Below are 15,183 nucleotides of genomic sequence, written 5' to 3'. Positions count from 1 at the left end.
GGTGGGGGTGGGGGAGCTGCGTGCTGCTCGTCGTGGTCTGTGCCTTTACCGTGGAACCTCATCCGTGGCCGCGGGGAAGGTGTATGCTGTGAAGATCCATGAGCTCCGTGGGGTGACCTGTCGTGAGCTGCAGGCTGATGGCAGGGGAGTGGGGCAAGGAGGGTGGAAGGCCACCCATTCTGGGGACAGGGCCAGGCAGAAAGGCAGGGCCCCACAGGATGGACACACACACACACACACACACACACACACACACACACTCTATCTGCCCTCACCATCTGGTCCTTCTCGCTTCTACACCACTCCACTTGAAAATGCTCCTGGCGGGGAGCCTGGGTGGCTCAATCAGTTGAGCGTCTGACTCTTGATTTTGGCTCTGGTCATGATCTCAGAGTCATGGGGTCGAGCCCCACGTTGGACTCTGTGCTGGGAGTGGAGCCTGCTTAAGATTCTCTCTCTCCCTCTCCTTCTGCCCCTCCCCCCCCCACTATTTCTCTCTCTCTCTCTCTAATAAAAATTAAAAAAAAAAAGAAAAAAGAAAATGCTCCTAGGTGGGTTACTTAGGCTCTCCAAATGGCCAAATCCAGTGTTTTCATTTCTGCCCTAAATTTATTTGCTCTTTCGGCAATATCCAGCACTGTGGACCATGCCCACACTTTTAAAAACCATCTCCCGGGTTGGAAGCTGGGTTACAAGTTATTTCCCTATTGCTTCCTACCTCTTTGGTCACTTTCCTTGGTGTCCTTCCCTGGCTCTTCTGCCTCCTCGTGCCCAGTATACCCTCCAGGCTCCCTGCCCATCTCCCTTATCACTCTGCCACTCTCGGGGCATATTCATCCCCACACCTGGCTTCTGTCACCACCTACTTCCAGCTCTCTGTCTCCAGCCCAGACCACTCTGCCGAAGCTTCATGTCTGACTGCCCACTGGCCAGCTCCCCCAGACGCCCTCGGGCTGAACATGAGCTCAGTGTCTCCCACCCCAGCCCACTCCTCCCCTGGCATTTCATCCTGCAGTGAGGACACCACCAGCAGTCTGGTCACTCAAGCTGGGAGTTGTCCTCCTTCCTCCCGTACATACATACAACTGTGCCTCATCTGATCTACCTCCCGGACAGGTCTGGGCCCCCCATCTTCTCTGTTCCCACAGCCATTCCCTCAGTTCCGTTGGTATCGTTACCCCCTGGGTTTCACTACCTGCATTCCTGTCCCCACGTTCATTCTCCACACTGTTCCCAGAGTGACCTTCCTAGAGCACATTCTGGTAATGAGCATCTGCTCAAAGCCTCCACGGGGGACTCCAACAGAAGGCTGCCTCCGCCCTCGGGTCGTCCTGCTCACCTGTCTGACCACCTGTTTCACGAGGTAACCACCTGCAGCCCCTCCCTTACCTCCCTGCTTTTACCCACAGTCCCTTTCCTCATAATTCCCACTCGTCCTTTAGATGTAGTTCAAATGCCGCCTTTCCGAGAACATTCGCCCTGACTGGCACTCCCTGCCATCCTCATCAGATCCGGGCTCCTCCTCCTGGGCTCCCAGAACGTTTAGGGAAAGCTCTCTGAGCATGATGATCACGCTGCATAGGGATAGCTGATTTACACCTGTCTCACGTTTCCAGGGGGACCTCTCACCGTGTCTGTCGTTCAATCAGTGTGGCTGGTAAAGGTAAAGAAAGAAGAGAGGGGATGTTGAGAAATCTAATGCAGACATAGCTACTTAATAAAAACTGTCACCTGGGGTCAAACCAAGAGCTCAACAGCCCAGTGTTCTGGCTCTGACAGCAGTTCCGGTGAATGTTCTGGAAAGTGAGATAGAATCATAACTTTCCAAGCTGGAAGGGTCATTTAAGGTCATATAATTTCACGCTCTCCTTTTATAGGGCCCAGAGAGGTGGAACGGATTCCCTGGATGACAGCCCCGCAAAACAGAAAGGGGCTCCTGGACATCAAACCCCCTGCTTCTACACTTTCACTCTGCTGCCCCCTGAAGGGAGAATCGGGAGTGTTCTCTCAAAGCTGCTGAAGTCCTTTAGAAACACATTATGGCCTCAGCATCTGAGATTAGTTTTAACATTCTTCTTTACCAATTTACATTCTCAATATTCTCAGAGATAACGGATATCCTTAACTTACAAGTATCATGAAAAATCATGTAAAATTTGTGAATGGCTCTCTTCGTCGGAAAGTTTATACTGAACACAAGTCAGCCTTGGGTACACTCTCCCTCCTTGAAATGTGGTAGAGCTCGGAACCAAACACTATTTGGTTTTCAAAGATAAACTGCTTCTCATCATATTCTTCCCTCGCTGCCTGACGTTAAATCCAAACCTGTCTCTTAGCTTGCGTCTTGCCCTTCTGTTTATATGAAATAGTGTATCACTATTAGGGCCAGTCTCCATAACACCTCATTCTTTTTTTCTAGAACATGGTTATCTACTCAGCACATATGATGTCATGCGCATTTTTTCGGAAACATATTTTAGCTTCTGATTTTTATAAACAAAGAATCTCTCCTTTTTTTTTTTCTTTCTAGAAACCTTTATTAAGCCCTTTAAAGAATTTCCATAATCCCTGACTTCAGACTGCTCCTGGGAATTGTGGAAAGAAAACACACAAAGCATTTGTCTGAGGTTTGAAATGTTCAATATGCAAATCTCAGAGTTTCCTGTCAGGACAGGCCACTGCAGGTGGACTGGTGTGCATGGTGGACTCTCCTCATTTACTATACAGTGATTTACAGCCCTCTAGTGGGTCTTTCGTGTAACATTAAAAGGGAAGCTGAGGGCATTGAGGTAGGGCTTTGTTCTTTTGTTGTCCCTTCATTTGTTCCTCCCTCCCTCCCTCCATTCATTCATTCATTCATTCAATGTACAAATGCCAGTGGAGTGCCCACTTATGTTCCAGGTACGTTTTAAGAGCTGGAGATGCGGCAGTGAACAAAATAGACAGCAACAAAATCCTATGCATTAGTTACTTAAGACAAAGAAGACAACGAGTAGAACACATTTGGGGCAAAGATCAGGAGCTTGATTTTGAACATGTTAAGTTACCCACTAGTCTTCCAACGAGCTTCTCTTCAAAATTAGTTGGTGTGTCTGAGAAGAACCCTGCAGAGCACTTGTGAGCAGAACACCCATAGTGCAGATAATCTCTTTATTTGGGATTTCACCACATTTTAGTTAAAACTAACCACATGAGCAAGAAGACTGTGAAGACAGTGAATTGGACCCTGGGTGTGAGTGAGAGGTTCAAGCCTTGGCCCCGTTCTCATGGAACTGCTCAGCTCTTAGTTCTCTGTTAAATGTTATCTTGGTTTCTGTCTCGGTTCTCTATTTTCTTAATTCTGACCACAATTTGTAACGGTTGAGTTTCTCTGTACGGGAAGCACACGAGTACATCTACCTCCTCCACCTTCAGGGCTGCATGTGAGTCCTACTCACTGGGGTATCTTCGGCACCTGGCAGGGTCTCAGTTCATATTTGTTGAAGGATGAGAGTTTTTGTTGTAATAGGTCAGAGAAGATAGATATACGTGGGAAGCTAGTGATATAGACTAGTATATGGCATATTCTGAATGAGTAGAAAACACAGTTAATTCCTCTTTTAGGAGACCACCGTGGGTTGAAGGCAGTCGGAAATTTTCAGGGAGGAAACCGGGTGCAACCCGAGTCTTAAAAAATTGGTGGAAAATGGAGGAAGGAGAGAGGAAGTGAAGGGGGAGGGGGTGTTTCCTGTAAAGTGTTCCTGATTGGCCTCCGCAGGCTTCTCTGCCTCCAGTGGGCTATGCTGGGCTGTCCTGCCCCTTACTCCCACCCAATGGTATGGACTAACTCTGGCCGGTCGTTAGGGTTTGTTATGCCATGCCTATGTCACTTTTTTCTTCATCATTGTGATCACGGCTCCCCTGCCTCTTCTCTAATGAACATCTAGCATATCAATGCCTATCATCACACCTGGCACCTAGTAAGTGCTCAATAAATATTTGTTGAATGAACATATGTATCTAGACGTCACTCTCCATACTCCTGGGATGGCCGTCCCCCAATATTCTCTGCCACGGGCCTGGGGCATTTGAAACATGAATACTTCAGGGCTCATTCCAAATCCTTGCATGATTAGTAATAAGCTACTTTCTCATACTTTCATTTAACAAAAATTTATCACATGCCTCCTTTTACAGGACTTATGTTGGCTGCAAGGAGCTTGGAGCTGAGCTACTGCCAGACCCATGTAAACAAATAATGATAAATAATAAGGGAAGTGTTGATTTATGTACAAGGTGGTCTGTGAACACTGTAGATGGGAGAATTGCTTGTTTTAGCATGCTAGAAGAGGCTTCTAGGGTATAGGAAAGAAAGCTGGCATTGAGTATTGAAAGACAAGTTGTGTCCTCTGGACAGACATGGGGGGGTGAGGGAGTAGTTAAGGGAGTAGGGTGAACAGTATGCCAGGCAAATGGAGTAACAGGTACAAAAGTGATGGGGGGCGGGCTGAGAAAGTGTGCCAGGTTTGGGGAACTGGGGCAAAGCATGAGAGCAGAAGAGTGGCCAGAGAGAAGGTACAGGACTGGACTGGGGGAAGGCCAGCCAAAGAGCCCCATGGATGTCACTCTTGAAGAAGTATTAAAATAAAAAAATACAATGCCAATTAACTCAAACGCTTGTGGCTCCTTACATAACTTTTGAAACCTAAATTGTTCCTATTCCCTTGAGGTAAGACAGTGTCCTTGAATGTTACTTTAAAAATGCTTCTGGCTGGCAATTCCAATTATGCTATATTCAGTGCATGTAAGAAATTCCTTATTTTTAACATAAAGAGGTTTGTAATTCTTATTAACAGAAAATCCCTTTCAGCTCCATGCTGAACGGATATTTAAAGGAAATTGACCTACTTATGCGCTGCCAAACTATTAGCCTTCTGGTAACGGACTATTCCTCCACCCAGGGCTGGCCCCCTCTCCCAGGTAAAAATGGGACTCTTTGATCTGAGTAGGTGAGCTGGGCACCCAGAAGAAGCTCTATCTTAGGAAGTATTGTCAATTAATTATGTGTTTGGCACCCCAAATAACCTATGTGGTAGTCTTTTCTAATAAAAAATTTTTTTGTAGGCGTCTTAAAGGTAAACCTGACTGTCTCTGCCGGAGAGTCACCATATTCTCCTGGGTGTTCCAAAATACCAAGGAATATTCTACACTGAGGTTTTGCATACATCCTGTGCATGTTAAACAGGACTCTAAATGTAGTGTTCAAAAATATAGTCTCTCTATGATGACTACACCCTAAAGTCATGTGTAAGCTAACTGATTCTTCTCTTCCTGGCTGTTGGACCTAAAGCAAATAATCTAACTCTTCTGTGCTTCTGTTTCCTCATGGGAAAGAACACCAATTCCTGCATTATAGGTTTGTGTTGAGGAATAAATGAGACAACACATGTAAAGTGCTTGGCACAGTCCCCAACCATGGTCTGCACTCGTTCACGCTTTAGTAGAGGTTCTGTACTTTGCATCCCAGCACTCAGCTCCCAGCACGTCTTCAGTGACCCCGCCAAGGCTCAGCGTTCAGAAACCTAAGAGGAGGGCGTGTGCAGAAGAGAGTGGGTATTGTGAGGGGTCAGAGTGCAAAGGTCAGAAGGTAGCTGGTGGCGGCAGCGTGCAAAGAAATCCAAGGAGAGGTCTCCGGACTTCGATTACCTTGGCGACCTCAGCGGGAGGGACAGACTTGCGGAGACCCGCCTACACCCGCTTTCTATCCCCCGCCTCCCTTTGGTTTAGCTCCACCCCTTTCTCCCGACGAGGGCGCGGGGCGGGGCGGGGGAGGGGAGGCCGACGCCGACAGCGACGCCGACGCGGTTGCCTAGCGATACGCCTTTCCCAAGATGCCTAGGATGTTGTGTTCTTTCAACCAATCAGAGAGGCGAAGCGACCTCACCGCGGGCCAATAGGCTGCCAGGACAGGGCCCGCGTCGGTTAAACCGGACTGGAGACTGGAGCGGCTAGATAGGTAGTGTGGCTCGCAGTCCGAGCCGGCGGAGCGACCTGCAGGAGACCTGCGGCGGGCCGGGCCATGCCCACTCGGGCGGAGGACTACGAGGTGCTGTACACCATTGGCACGGGCTCCTATGGCCGCTGCCAGAAGATCCGGAGGAAGAGCGACGGCAAGGTGAGCGCGGGCCACCTCCCTGTCTCCGCCCCTGCAGCGGTTACGCCCGCCTGCGGCGAGCGTCCTCGGCCCCTGGGATGGCGGGGGAGCGAGAGGCCTGGGGCTGTGGGTCTCCAAGGCGGGGTGCCTGGAAGAGTTCGTCTCTTCCAGGTCTGTGTCTGCCCTGGGTCGCTCAAGAGCTGGGAGACTGCGTCTTTTGAGATCTCTCTCTATATTTTTTCCTTTCTCTTCCCTTTTCCTCCTTTTTCCTGCTTTGACTTGCTAAGGGCCTCCCATTAGTGACAGGTAGCTGAGTCTTGAGGTCTTTTCAGAGTAGAGTAGTCCTCTTGGACATGGGAAAGAGGCAGGACCAGCAGAACCTGGAGATTTTGTCGTGCAGTCAGAACTCATTTAAAATACCCATTCTTCGGATTATTGGATTCTTATTTCCCAGTTGTGTGGGTAGATCTTATACAGGAAGAAACAATGGAGAGGAAACTGCCTGACTGCTGATGGAGGGATCTTTACAAGATCTCTACAAGGTCTCTCACCCTGGAAAAGTTTGACTGGTTGGAATGATTAGGAACTTTGACTACCTCTGCTCCAGCTTTGACCAAAGTACCTTCTACCACCCTGCCACAACGCAACTGAGGGTAGGGTGTTGGAGGGGGCCTAATGTGCCTCATCCCCCTCTCTCCCATTGCATCATTTACTGCTTGAAATTTAGGGCAAAGTTATGGAAATAGACGCAGGGGTTCCTAAGTTCATTGAACTAAATTAGATGATAATGACCGTGTGAGCTATTTAATAGAGAAGTGACTTTTAAAAAATTTTTTAATTTTAGAATGTTCATTCTTTGTCTTTGAGTACAATGAGTTCATTCATACCTTGGAAATTCTTACTTCAGGTATTAGTTTGGAAAGAACTTGACTATGGCTCCATGACAGAAGCTGAGAAACAGATGCTTGTTTCTGAGGTGAATTTACTTCGTGAACTGAAACATCCAAACATCGTCCGTTACTATGATCGAATTATTGACCGAACCAACACAACACTGTACATTGTAATGGAATATTGCGAAGGAGGGGACCTGGCTAGCGTAATTACAAAGGGAACAAAGGAAAGGTAAATTAATCTTTTAAACTTAAGCTGAGAATGGGCCAAGTTTCATTTCTGTTAAGCATCCTGTTGTAGGATTGGGGATCAAGTACTTAGTAATGTGGGAGATTCTACTTGTATTTGTTTAGTGGATCCTCAGTACTTTAGAAAATCCCTGGTGAATCAACACCCATATCTCATATTGAAAATAAGAGTTTATTTCCCTATTTGTACACTTTGAAAACTAGATACTTCACATTATCCCGTCTTTTTAACGGTTTTGTTCAGAAGTTATATGCTGTATAACTGCTTTGGTTTCAGACAATACTTAGATGAAGAGTTTGTTCTTCGAGTGATGACTCAGTTGACTCTGGCCCTAAAGGAATGTCACAGGCGAAGCGATGGTGGTCATACCGTGCTGCATCGGGATCTGAAACCAGCCAACGTTTTCCTGGATGGCAAGCAAAACGTTAAGCTTGGGGACTTTGGGCTAGCTAGAATATTAAACCATGATACGAGTTTTGCAAAAACATTTGTTGGCACACCCTATTACATGTCTCCTGTAAGTACTTCAGAATTTAGTTACTTTTTAAACATCCTAATGCTAAGCATTCAAATGCAGGAAAATTGAGGTTTTGTTCATTTGTTTGCTTAGTAATAGACAATAGCCAAGAATTAATAATGTTGCTCATTTTAAATTTACATTTTTCCAGATGGATCATCAAACTGTTAAATTCCTCTATGTGAGCAATTAAAGTGAAGCTTTTTTTTTTTTTTTTTAAGATTTATTTATTTATTTGAGAGAGAGAGCGAGCGTGCAAGTGCATGAGTGGAGGGAGGGGTGGAGGGAGAGGGAGAGAATCTCAAGCAGATTCCCAGCTGAGTGCAGAGCTCAACTCAGAGCTCAATCCCAGGACCCTGAGATCATGACCCGAGCTGAAACCAAGAGTCAGACCCTTAACCGACTGAGCCACCCAGGCGCCCCTAAAGAGAAGCTTTTATTGAATGACTTTCATGTGCCAAGTGCTGGGATTACAAAGATGAAATGGGTTTTGTCTCTGGCCTCAAGAGCAACATTTCCCAAAATGCCATGGGTCCTGTACACCAGCTTGGACTTATTTGGAGGGTTTGTTTAAAATGCAGAGTCCTGGGCCCCAAACCCGGTTCTTGCACTCTGCTTCCCTCCACCCCCCTTCCACTTTTCATTTTGGACTCTGCCTTTTAACAGACTCTCTAGATGATTCTTGTGCGTGCAGATTCAGATCTCACTTGAGAGAACGTGTTTTTAAAGTGTTAGCTCCCTGTACTTGTGTTTTTTTTTTTTTGTTGCCTTTTCTGGCAATGGAGCTGAAGCCCACCCACCTTATGTATCCCTCCCCTCTGTTGCTGGATATTTTGTTTCCAACATTTCTTACCCTTCTAAGGAGCCCTGCTCTGCATACCTTTGTGTGAATTGTTCTTTCTTCCTTTTTGGTTATTTCCTTGGCATGTGGCTCTCAGAACAAAATTGCTAGAGAAAAGGATATGAACTGTTTATGACTCTCTAGATATTACCTGGTAGCTCTTTTTTTTTTTTTAAAGATTTTATTTATTTATTTGACAGAGAGACACAGCGAGAGAGGGAACACAAGCAGAGGGAGTGGGAGAGGGAGAAGCAGGCTTCCCGCTGAGCAGGGAGCCCGATGCGGGGCTCAATCCCAGGACCCTGGGACCATGACCTGAGCCGAAGGCAGACGCTTAACGACTGAGCCCCCCGAGGCACCCCTACCTGGTGGCTCTTGAAAAGCTTGCAGCAGTATGTGCTCTCACCGATGTGTTGTATATGAAATCTGAGCAGATCAAGATGGAGATTTATTCACTTTTTTTTTTAGCAGTTCATAAACATTTCCAGGATTTTCCAAATCTTTTTGAGTTATTTTCACCAATCTGACTATAGTATAAAACTTTGCAAATTAACAGTTTTGTTTTTGACTAAGATTAGACATTGCCAGAACTGTGTCATTTTCTCAGTGTATCAGATTCCAAATAGAAAGCCTTTAACATAAAGGAAAATTATCCAGAAGTGGTTCTTGGAAAAATTTGAAACCTGTGTAATTCTTTTGTTCCTTTTCCCTCCTGCCCTTGTAATCAGATCAGTGCATCCCTCCCTAATGCATTAATTGTCAGGAAGTGGTATCAGACTCACCTGCTGGGAGTTTAAAACACTAAGAAGCTTCCTGAAGGTTTTGGTACTTGATTCTGTGCCCTCTTGAGAATAAGAACTATGGTAGACTACTACTGTATGTGTGGGAGACAGGCAAATGATTAAACTAGAAAATGAGGATCGTAGTTGATACTGTGATTTATACTGTGGACTAAGGGGAAAATATATAAATGGATAATTCAATTAGCCATTTTATGTCTATATCACTTAAATGTGGGCCAGATATATGTTTTGGTTATTCTGAAATTTTCTCTGGTTCTTTTAAAATGGAGTTTCTAGATTATGAATGCCTTGAGGGTAGAGGTTTGAATTATCAGCGCCTGATCTATTGTAACACAATAACATTTGTGAATGAAAAATAAGTGATTGATTTATATGGGACAAAGTATATTAGGATAAGATCATTACCTTTTCTCCATTATAAATTTGAAGATAAAATACAAAGTACTATCTTTTGTTATTATGATGCAAGATCTGACATAAACTGAATGAGCCTTTTGCATTTGATATTTTTGTTACAGATATAAAATATTTATAATATAAAATTTTTTCCTTTTTTTTTTTTGCTCTGGGTCAATATTACCAAACTTAAAATTTCCATTTTTGTCTCACGTCATTTTGTAAGTTTTAAAACAATATCAACTTTTAACTCTTCTTACAATTTTACCCTTTTCTCCCCCTTTAGGAACAAATGAATCGCATGTCCTACAATGAGAAATCAGATATCTGGTCACTAGGTTGTTTGCTGTATGAATTGTGTGCATTAATGTAAGTATGATGAAGATAGATTTCTGGTCTGAAGTTTACAGTCACAGAGGCTTGTCACCTTTCACTGGGTTCAGCTTTTTGAGCGTCCATATGTATTCAAGTCTGAAAGACTCATACCTTGGGTTAAAATTAAGATAGATGGGCAGGTTAAAAAATTATTTGCAAATTAGAACCAGCCCTGAGGCTGGTTCACACTTTTAACCTGGCTAGATGCATCCCTTGCTAGACTGATGCTTAGCTCAAGGGGAGAGCACATAGGTCAGGCCTATGGAAATGAAACAAAAATCTAGGGGAGAGGTCTGGGAGTCTGGAGAACAAGAAAGAGCTCCCATTCTTTTCCTTTTTTGTTTCCCTTCTAAACTATAGAGCAGTGTTCTCGGCCAGGGAGTGGGGAAACAGTTTTGCCCTCCATGGGACATTTGATAATGTCTGGAGACATTTTTGGATGTCACAGCTAGGGACAGCTACTGGCATCCCATGAATAGAGGCCAGCAATACTGCAAAACATAGTAGGATGCATAGGACAGCCCCCCTAACAAACATATGACCCTAGATGTCTAATGCCAAGGTTGGGCAACTTAGCTGAGGAGGACAATCCCAGAAGAAGCATATATACAAATTGGAGCTTAAACTGTGCTTTTGATTTGGTTCCTATTCCGTATTTTCATTTTTACATTAAAAACATTTTTCCCCCAGGCCTCCATTTACAGCTTTCAACCAGAAAGAACTAGCTGGGAAGATTAGAGAAGGCAAATTCAGGCGAATTCCCTATCGTTACTCTGATGAATTGAATGACATTATTACAAGGATGTTAAATTTAAAGGTAAAGAGTATAAGATTATATTGTTTGTTTCTATCTCTCAGTTACATTGTGGAGTAGTATATTTTCTCTCTTGGAGCATTGAGACTGAAGAAGCATTAGCTGTATTTCCTTAGCTAAATCTACTCTGTTAACGCGAGTGAAAACATGTAAATTTGGCAAATTGTGCCTCCTTGCTGGCCTACCTTCTGTGCTCTCTTTATGTCTCCTCCCTCTCTCTGCCCTGCTAACAGATGGTAGCAAAGCAAGATTGCAGAAAAGCTCCAAATCCTCAGTTCCCTTGTCTACCTCAGTGTGGCAGGTGGCAAGGGAAGGGGCCACAAATGACTTCATTACCCTGTTTCTCTCTCCAAATGAGAGATTAGAGACCAGAGATGGGGTTGGGGAGGGCTGGCTAGAAAGAATCGAGGGGACATAAAGAGATTAGGTGGAAAAAATCTGGCCATGGGATGGGGAGGGAGATGTCCTAGGGTCAGGTTGATGTAAAACAGGAGTTCAATGCTGTGGAATTACAAAGAAGGATAATGGTGACCTAACAGGACTGAAGGTCAGTGAGAGGATCTCACTTAAAGTAGTAGTAGAGATGCAAGGGTGGGGCATGCCTTAGAGCAGACCTAACAGTGCCACCAAGCAGCAGCTCAGGAATTGAACTTTTTTTAGAAAGGCTAAGGGGGAACAAAGGTAAGCTCACATCTGCATTACCTTGTGGACCCAGAACCTCATGGGTTAATAAAGCCCCCAGTGAACTTAACCTTACCAGGTGTTTTAAGACCCATCCATAAAGGAGTCCTTCCTTTCGTCTTGGAAATGTATGCCGTTTTTCATGGACCTGCTCTTTTAGGATGAGTATTGTGTTATGAAATCTGACTATAACACTGAACATTTTTTCCCCCAGGATTACCACCGACCTTCTGTTGAAGAAATTCTTGAGAATCCTTTGATAGCAGACTTGGTTGCAGAAGAGCAAAGAAGAAATCCCGAAAGAAGAGGGCGTCGATTAGAACCAGAGAAGTTGCAGGACTCCAGCCCTGTCTTGGGAGAGCTGAAACTAAAGGAACTGCAGCTACAGGAGCGAGAGCGAGCCCTCAAAGCTCGAGAAGAAAGGCTGGAGCGTAAGTCCAAATGGGGGCAGAGCTCCGGAGAGCTCTGGAGGGTTCTTTTGATGTGTGTGAACTGTTTGAAAGGAGTATTTGACACGTGTGTGTTCTACTAGAACATTCTTCCAAAAACTTGAGAAACCAAAGTACGTCTTGTAAAATAGTAAATGAAGCGTGCTGGCACCTTCCTGCTGAGACTCCTTTTCTGAGCTCGGTCGCTCTGACCGTTGGTTGCTGACGGAGATGACCCTAACGCAGTAGCCATTACACGTCCCTGCGGAGCTACTTTTTCTTTCCCTTCCTTCATAGGTTTATACCCTAATTTTTTTTCCCATTGTAAAAGAGGGTTTTCGCATTTGCTGCCCTCCATAATAAAAGCCATCACTTTCAATTTCTGCTGTGACTGATCCAGCACAGTCCAGGTGTAAAATCCTGTCGTGTGGGGGACTCGATACGTTCGGGCAACTCAGTAGAGCACAAGGTGTTCTGGGTCCGTAAAACATTCTGATGAGTATTAACTGATCAGGTGCTAATGAGTTCTTGATGTTGAAAGTCCTCTACTCGCCTCAAGTACGAGCCGCTACCCAGGTTTTCGCCCGATGCAGGGTAGTAACAGCCGTGAGGCTTCTTGTCAACAGTAAGGGACGAGAGAGGGAATTACGACCGTCTCCTGCCACCCTCGCGGGTCACCGGATTTTGCTTCTGCAGCTTCATGCCCAGTGCGGACTATAGATACGTTTCTGTTTAAATGAACTTACAAGCATCCAACGCATTCGTCTGTTTTTACTTCCTGATGACGGTCGTTCCTGATGACGGTGGTATAATGCCTTGAGATACGCTTTCTGCGGAAGTATAACCTGTGCTTACCCAGAAACCTTTTCTTGATGCTTCTGTCAAAAGATTTTGTAAAACAAACAAACCTTTTATTAAAACTTTCCCCAGTGTTCTGTAGTTTCTTACAGCAACTGAAATCTGAACTTTCTGAATTCTGGGCCATGGATTAAAAAATGGCCTTTGTTGCTAATCTAAAGAAGTACCTCCTAACTGAGTTGTGGTTTTTTTTCTCTTCACCCAGAAGAAGAAGGAGGGTTTGTTCTGTGCGGTCCGGTAATGCCCAGAAAACAGACCGTTGCCCATTCTCAGTAGAGAGCAGAGATGACTTTAGTTGTTTATTTTCCCAAATGAGTTCCTCTCAGACAACGTGACCAAAGGTTGATACTAACTTCGTGTTTGTGCTTAAACCGGTCCTTACGAGAAAGCCTAAGACAGCACGCCACACACTGAAGTGCTGAATTAAAACCTAGCACAACAGGTTGCCCGGGGTTTCTGGCAAGAAAACTTTCCCAGCGCCAGTGAGGTGCGCCGGTCTTAGTGGTGAGAAGTGGCGCGATGACCAGTTGTGAACTGTCTTCTGCCCGCAGCCTCTGCTTAACATGGTTCTTGTCCCCTTGCCTTTTTAAAGAGAAGGAACGGGAGCTTTGTGTTCGGGAGAGACTGGCAGAGGACAAGCTGGCTAGGGCAGAAAGCCTGTTGAAGAATTACAGCCTCCTGAAGGAGCAGAAGGTCCTGTGTCTGGCGAGCGGTCCAGGTATGAGAATCGGCTCCGCCAACAGAAGCCCCACGGAGGAAGGAAGGGCACCAGTATTGGTGCCGTGGGGCTTTGGTAGCCCTTTTAATTGATGAATTTTCCCATTTTAAGTTGGAGTTAATTGAATATACACATTTCGATGGAAATAATGATTCTGTGATAGCAGTGATTTACTTCATGGGTTCATAGACTTGAGGCAATGAGTCGTCATGATTTCGTCTTCAATTTTATTTACCTCCTCAAACTGCGTGTTTTTTGATACTTGTTTTTAAAAGTTAGGACATTCTTAAAAATATTGTGCATTTCAGAATTTTCTCTAGGTATATTATCAAAACTCGACATTTCTCTCCATTTTGAAGCAGAAATCCCAGCATTTTACTCCTGCCATGTGAGCAGATCATACGTGCCACCTCCTCTACAGGAAGTATGGCTTATGAGGGGTGATAAACCGACCGTAGAATAAGCCATCACTTTTGGATCTTTGCTAAGACCCCTTCACATTGAAACGTGTGTTTGTCGAAATTCGGTTGGTTGGTATCTCCGTGCGCTGTTTGTGTTCCTCGCGCTCCTCCGTGTCGTGTGCGGACAGGGCCCTGCCTCTGTGGGCCCTGTGTCCCCGCTGTGCTCTGAGAGTCGCAGCTGGGGTGCACGGGCCTTCTCTAGTCCACAGATACTCTCCATCCAGCTTAATCTACTCTTGAAGATGATAGAAAATGCACAGCACTAAACCTCTTTTCTCTAAATTTCTTTTATGACACAAATTATTTTTTATAGAGTGTTTTTGTTGCTTTTAAAAATTGTGTATCTGAAGTTTCCAGTGAAACTTAGGCAGAGTTCTTATGGCCCCTCCCGCCACGGAGGGCAGCACAGGTGAAGACTGTCCTTTCCATCTGGAATTGAGAGAGAATCCGGTCACTTCAGTGAGCATGGCAGCGTTTTGTATCTGGAACAGACCAAAAAACCTACTTAAGTTAGTTTGATGGTTATAACAACATTATAGAGCTAAGTGATGGAAGTAAATGAAACAAGAATTATATAAAACTTGGGCTTCATCTCTTCGGAAATATCATTTTTCTCAATATTGCTACCTACCATTTCAGTATTTTTAGAATGTTTATTCCAGCTTTTCTCTTTATGCCACCCACAAAGACAAAATAGGCTGAAATTATGATCACTGTGGTAGAGCGAGGAGACATTTTTATCTATGTGAGATTCACGCATCAAACCCGTTGTCCAGAATTCTCGAAGGTCCTGCCGGGTCTGCTCCTCCGGGGAAAGAGCTTATTTACTTCTTGCCCTGAGAGTCTTCGAACAAAGGCTGAAAAGAGCTAGAGCAGGATGATGTGTTTCAGTATAGGATACAGAAATAGGTGTATATATATATATATATAGAGAGAGAGAGAGAGAGAGAGAGGTGTGTCTACCTCGATGCGAGTCATGGTAAACACTTAAAATGAGCTGTAGGAATCAAGGACC

At 44.8% G+C, this 15,183-nt stretch overlaps 1 protein-coding gene across 1 annotated transcript in view; it reads left to right on the top strand.

Moving 5' to 3' along the window:
- The first annotated feature begins 5,973 nt into the window (after window positions 1–5,973).
- NEK2 (NIMA related kinase 2) overlaps window positions 5,974–15,183 on the top strand; it is an 11,696-nt gene continuing 2,486 nt past the window's right edge. The window contains exons 1-7 of the mRNA XM_032393153.1: window positions 5,974–6,154; window positions 7,041–7,258; window positions 7,553–7,793; window positions 10,120–10,202; window positions 10,899–11,025; window positions 11,918–12,134; window positions 13,582–13,707. Coding sequence (XP_032249044.1) covers window positions 6,059–6,154; window positions 7,041–7,258; window positions 7,553–7,793; window positions 10,120–10,202; window positions 10,899–11,025; window positions 11,918–12,134; window positions 13,582–13,707 — 1,108 coding nt within the window. The 5' untranslated portion in view covers window positions 5,974–6,058. The remainder of the gene's footprint in view (window positions 6,155–7,040; window positions 7,259–7,552; window positions 7,794–10,119; window positions 10,203–10,898; window positions 11,026–11,917; window positions 12,135–13,581; window positions 13,708–15,183) is intronic.

Source organism: Phoca vitulina, unplaced genomic scaffold, assembly GCF_004348235.1.
Source record: "Phoca vitulina isolate PV1807 unplaced genomic scaffold, GSC_HSeal_1.0 scaffold71, whole genome shotgun sequence".
Lineage (NCBI taxonomy): Eukaryota > Metazoa > Chordata > Mammalia > Carnivora > Phocidae > Phoca > Phoca vitulina.
Note: the sequence above shows the minus strand (reverse complement) of the source record. Positions and strands in the feature narration are given on the sequence as shown.